Raw genomic sequence first — 6,000 nt, 5'->3', positions numbered from 1 at the left:
TGTTTATTGTCAGTTTCTATTGATTTTCTTTTCGTAAAATACCCATTGTGAGGGGAGGGGTTCTAACCCTCACCCTTGGCTACCCCACCTGGGTTTAGCTCCAGATTGTCCTTGCACTCCCCTGACTTCTCCAGTTGAGCAAACACTGTGACCACCGCTGTTCCTCCATTCGTTGTACGTGTCCGTACCATCTCAGTTCTCGAGCACCGATCCCATCCGAAACAAATTCTTTCCGCAGCCATCTATGTGCTTACATACTCATTCGTCAGCCGATTTAAATTGGTAGCTAGCTCTCATTCTCCGCCGTAACACAACCATTTCCACAGCCTCAGTCCCAGCCTTTGACTTTCGTTCAGTGTCCTACCCCGAACCATCTTGTATTCGTATGCTAGCCTTCTTTTATGATCTAACACCAGGAGGCTTCAGGAGATGCTGATTATCCAGAAATGTCACTGAGGGTCCCACAGGGAACTAGCCTGAATAGGATTAACATATTCAATTCAGGAGAGGTGTTAATAGAAGCTTCTCTCTTTGAATAAAGCAATAAGTTGCACCATTTTGAGTTTTTTGTTATTATTTTAATCCATTAATTCAGAATGAGTAAATACATAATTAAATACATGAATGTATGAGTTCCGTCTGTATTTGTGAAAAATGCATTTGATGCATACCATCACCCAACCTCTGCGCTTCATTACCATAACAAGCGGGAATTAAGAAGAAAAAAATTCATATTTTCAACCAACCAAATATATCTGATCCTCTGCCAGTAAAAGTACTATATTAATATTAAAGTTCAATAATTCCCGTTTAAGATACATAATCAGTTCAATGTTTGCGTTATGCATCAAGTTTGTCACGGAAATTCGCTGGGTTTGTATACAGACTAATTCCCCTACTTTCCAGTCCTCAGCCCGAAGGCTGGCTGGATGCTCAGCAGTTCCACCATTATCTGCCATAGATGGCCTTGGCACCACCGAAGGGGAGTAATAGGAAATAAGGAATGAGTCCTTTCCACACTCAGCCATATCAGTCTGCAAGCCCATTGAAATGCATGCACCAACAAGCTCTACGAGAAACACATTCACGTCATTCATAGCAGGGACTGGTTTCATAAGGAATGACATTACAAACATCGCTCATACATCAGTCACTTTCATATTAGCAAAGCCAAGGTTAAGAGTATGACAGATCAATGAAAGTAATAAAATTGCTCTAGCCCATACCAGAAGGCATAGTGCACTGTAAGCACCAGGTCTCACCAGCAAAATCTTACAAGTAATAATGATTTATTTAGCTAATATAATATGCTCTTTGGTATTAACTAATTCTTTGGTAAGTCATGAATAAAATGTTTACAACCTTTCTGGTACTCAGATTCATGTGGGAACAATTAACAGAGCTCTTTAAAAGTGATGGGCTTGTGGCAGTACACACGGAGCAAAAAGTCCCGACTCAAATCGGGTTCGTCGGTACAGGGGATGATGACATATGATCCCGGCTCTAAATCAAATCTGCCCACTGCAGAACTTATTGGCATGTGCTCGGCAAATCCAACCGGTTGAAACTCCTTCAAGTCACCAGCAGACAGCCTTTTAGCAGGCTTTGGTTTCTGTAATGGAAAATCACAGAGAATTAATTTGCAGAATAGTAATCAGTGCAGGAATTTATAACCCAAAATGAGTCATATTATCTGAGAATATTGGAATTACGAAATATGTTTAGAAGAAATTCTCAGGGACATGAAGTTTAGAAACAGACATGTAGTTCATTAAGGTCCAGCCCATATGTTTTTTTACAGTCACTCTTGTATTTAGAATAGGCGTACATCAATAGTGGTCATAACAATGTGGTTTGGATCTTTGCTGTGTACAATTACACAGAAACTCAACTAACCCTTTTCTATACGTGGTTCTTACCTCCTGATTATGATACATAATTTCATGAATGCTGGATAAAGGCACATGCACCAATTTGAGATAGGGAACACCGGTCTAGAAACGTCTGTCGCATCTTATACGCCGGCGCCGTTTTTTTGTAGGTAGCAGGTTTGTCAACGCATGTGAATTCAACACGTGCTACTTTTCACGTGCTAGTCATGGCCATTTTAATCAGATGTCCCCGTAAAAGTAGAAAGGAAGAGGGGGATCCTGCAGGCTGGCAACCTCGTCCTCCTGATCTGATCCCACTTGAGACTGAAAATAGGTCCTGGCAACAATTCTCACTGCTAGTAACATGGTTATAATGACGCCAGATATGTTTGAGAGGATGCGCAGAACTTACGGCGACGTAGTCATTCCTTCATCGAAGCTGGGGAACACTGTTCTACATTTCTTCATAGCGTGTGCATACAGCCTTTCTTCTTCTTTTGTTACCACTTTTTCCCACACCTGTGGTGTCACGGGTGCGAACTGAGTCACACATGTGGATCTGGCCCTGTTTTAAGGCCGGATGCACTTCCTGACAACAACACTATATGAAGGGATGTAATCACTATTGCATGTTTCTGTCGTGGTTGGTGGTGTAATGTGTTGTTAGAATATGATGAGGAGAGTGTTGGGACGAACACATACACCCAGTCTCCGAGCCATAAGAATTAATAAGAAGCGATTAAAATCTCCGAACCGGCCGGGAATCGAACCCGGAACCCTCTGAACCGAAGGCCAGTACGCTGACCATTCATCCAAGGAGTCGGACATAACATGTGTGTACAGTGCAGGTAAATAAAGGTATTATATCTCCACACAAAGATTATTAAGTATTTTAATCTCACGTTTATACATATCCCAAAACAAGATTGGTTTATACCCAGAGACTAAGATATTTCCGGTCCGGGGTTCCCTAACTCTCTCTTTAGTTATCAACCGTTCCTTCGATATCCTTTTCATTTCAATAAGCTACTGTTAGTTTTTTAAGACAAGTCACTCACTAAATTCTAAGAGCTTAGTACAATGTATTGTTACTTATGAATTACAGAAAGTGACAGGTTGAGACTGATTATGAAACTCAATTCCCGGAATAATTTGGCAATCCACTATAGCCTATCCCCTGTTCCCTTCACCTTTTCCTCTCCACAAATCTTATTCATGTTTTTGCAGACTAGCGCCATAGTTACCTTATATGGATAAACATAGAAGCCAATATAGTAGAACTCTTGGAATTTCTTGCGATTGTGTTCTTGTACCAACTCGACAATTACATTGCAGGTGTGCTTATGATGAGCATGTTGATCTGGTGCCTCTCCTGGTTGACAGACATCATCGTCGTCTGGAACAGAAGTGGGTAGAATCAGGAGGTTATTAATTATCACGTAGAATATAATAATATTTCTGCATAAAACTGAAGTGAGGGGAGCATCGGGAAACGCTCAAACTAGTAACGACAGTATATGGCCTAAACTATCACATCGGCTGTACAGCATTTGCGTGCCATAATTATAAAATACTGTGAAAAACTCGTTTAAGTTTCGATTTGATGAGACTATACAAAATGGCGGTGAAGTGGCATGTCTTAAATTAATCCTAAGGTAGTGTTGGTGATGGTGGTGGTGATTATTGTTTTAAGAGGAAGTACAACTAGGCAACCATTCTCTATATAACACTAATCAGAGAGAAAAAATGGAAGGGGTCCAACACTTCGAAAAATGAAGGTATCGGCCAAAGAAAGACAAGAGCCACGAGGGGCGTGAAAATGAAAAGACTCCCTAGCCCTCGCAAACCTAATAGCGTCGGGGTCGGAAAAGAACAAGAGTTGACCAAGGGAGGTCGGATAGGATAGATGAACGAGAGGAGTCTAGCACAACTAAGTGGAAGCAATGCCAGGACTCAGCTACGGGCCCCGTGGTCACCAACCCACGCTCCAAAGTTCAGAGCCCCTGGGGCCCCTTTTAGTTGCCTCTTACGACAGGCAGGGGATACCGTGGTTGTTTTTCTACCACCCCCACCCACAGGGGAGAATTAGTCCTAACCTAGCCCATTTTCTATTATAAAGCGACCGTCCTTTTCTGTCAAAAGAAAATGGTCTCTTGGACCAATCAGGTTGCAGTTCTCTCCCGACAGCTATAGGGATGGATATGGTTTGTACAGTGCAGTAATATTTCGTAAAAAGATGTAGAGAACTGAACTTGGCTCTGCATAAAAGGGAACGTTTTGAGATGGGCCTTACTTACTGCCTTTTGTACAGCTTTTCTGTTGTGCGGGGAAGCCTATATCGGGCTAACTGTATCTAGCTGCTATTTTAGAGCATCGAGAATTTCCAATTACATTTTGAGGAAATCTAGTTTTATGTATATTCAGTAAAAATAAATACAGTTGTATTTTATATAGTTTTATTAATGATTATTACTCTTGTTACAGTATTGAAACTTTGTCCTACTGAAATTGACATGTAATTTAAAAAAGGCCAGAAATATTAAAACATAAATCTGGAACTATTTAGTCGCTGATTTGGAGTAAAAAAGTAACAAAATATTATCTACGAAATTTTATTTTACAAATATTATATTGTTTTCCGAGTTATAAATCAATGCTTTGCACATAAATTATTGTTTTTTCATTCAGTATGAAAACTGTATAAATTTTGATAAGTTTAACTACGTGCTTCCTAGATTGTATGGTGCGAATATACGAAACCTTTCAATATTTCAAAACTGCCAATATTAACTTTGACTACTTGGGGGAATAAACGGTTCATATGTGTTTGTGAGGTTACCTGTTTCTTTGACAGTCAACAGATACTGTGGGTTAGTAGCATACTTCTTCATATCATCTCCTATGGAACCTCCTGCAGTTCTTCCTTTCACCCAGGCATTTCGCAATGAGAGCAACTGTAAAGAAAAATACAGAGCAAATATTAGGATAAAACCAGCGGGTAGTTTTTATGATATCCTCTTTGCAGAATGAAGTACAGTCTATTTAAATTAGTTGTAGTACAGTGCGAGGCTTAGTCGAGTTGCCGCTTATTTCCTGTGCCGTATCTGGGCGAGTTGATGTAACAGCCACCTGACCGATATAGTTCTTCTTCTTAATCTGTTTATCCTCCGGGGTCGGTTTTTCCCACGGACGAAGCGTGGGATCCCACCTCTACCGCCTCAAGGGCAGTGTCCTGGAGCTTCAGACTTTGGGTCGGGAAATAAAACTGGGGAGAATGACCAGTACCTCGCCCAGGCGGCCTCACCTGCTATGCTGAACAGGGGCCTTGCGGTGGGATGGGAAGATTGGATGGGACAGGCAAGGAAGAGGGAAGGAAGCGGCCGTGGCCTGCAGTTAGGTACCATCCCGGCATTTGCCTGGAGGAGAAGTGGGAAACCACGGAAAACCACTTCTAGGATGGCTGAGGTGGGAATCGAACCCACCTCTACTCAGTTGACCTCCCGAGGCTGAGTGGACCCCGTTCCAGCCCTCGTACCACTTTTCAAATTTCGTGGCAGAGCCGGGAATCGAACCCGGACCTCCGGGGGTGGCAGCTAATCACGCTAACCACTACACCACAGAGGTGGACCCGATATAGTTCGCCCAGTAATATCATGGACTCAGTAGGTCTGCGATTAGCTTCCGCACAGCGTATGAAGTGATTACTTCATATATAGTAGTGATTGGTCGGTTTACTGTGAGAGTGAACAATTTCCTGGAGCGCGAATGCCAACTCGTTTCGGAATTAAGAAAATTGTGAGAAAAATTCAAAACGATGGCTTCAGTGCTGAACAAAATCGCGTAAAATAACAGACTGCCGCAACGTACGAAAAACTTCAGGATATTTGTGAAAATATTTAAGAATGCTGAATGAGGAGATAAAGGCTAATTTAGGAATGAGCTCGATGGATGAAGCTGTACGCATAAACCGGCTTCGGTGGTGGGGTCATGTGAGGCGAATGGAGAAGGATAGGTTACCTGGGAGAATAATGGACTCTGTTATGGAAGGTAAGAGAAATAGAGGTAGACCAAGACGACGATGGTTAGACTCGGTTTCTAACGATTTAAAGAGGTATAAAACTAAATGAGG

General features: G+C 41.9%; 1 protein-coding gene across 1 annotated transcript in view; it reads right to left on the bottom strand.

The window, feature by feature from the left end:
- Positions 1 to 565: 565 nt before the first annotated feature.
- Positions 566 to 6,000, bottom strand: part of LOC136879246 (calpain-9) — a 48,913-nt gene continuing 43,478 nt past the window's right edge. Inside the window, exons 8-10 of the mRNA XM_068229000.1 lie at positions 4,711 to 4,825; positions 3,116 to 3,267; positions 566 to 1,612 (exon numbers count right to left, since the gene is read on the bottom strand). Of these exons, the coding sequence (XP_068085101.1) occupies positions 1,394 to 1,612; positions 3,116 to 3,267; positions 4,711 to 4,825 (486 nt within the window). The 3' untranslated portion in view covers positions 566 to 1,393. The remainder of the gene's footprint in view (positions 1,613 to 3,115; positions 3,268 to 4,710; positions 4,826 to 6,000) is intronic.

Source organism: Anabrus simplex, chromosome 8, assembly GCF_040414725.1.
Source record: "Anabrus simplex isolate iqAnaSimp1 chromosome 8, ASM4041472v1, whole genome shotgun sequence".
Classification (NCBI taxonomy): Eukaryota; Metazoa; Arthropoda; class Insecta; order Orthoptera; family Tettigoniidae; genus Anabrus; species Anabrus simplex.
Note: the sequence above shows the minus strand (reverse complement) of the source record. Positions and strands in the feature narration are given on the sequence as shown.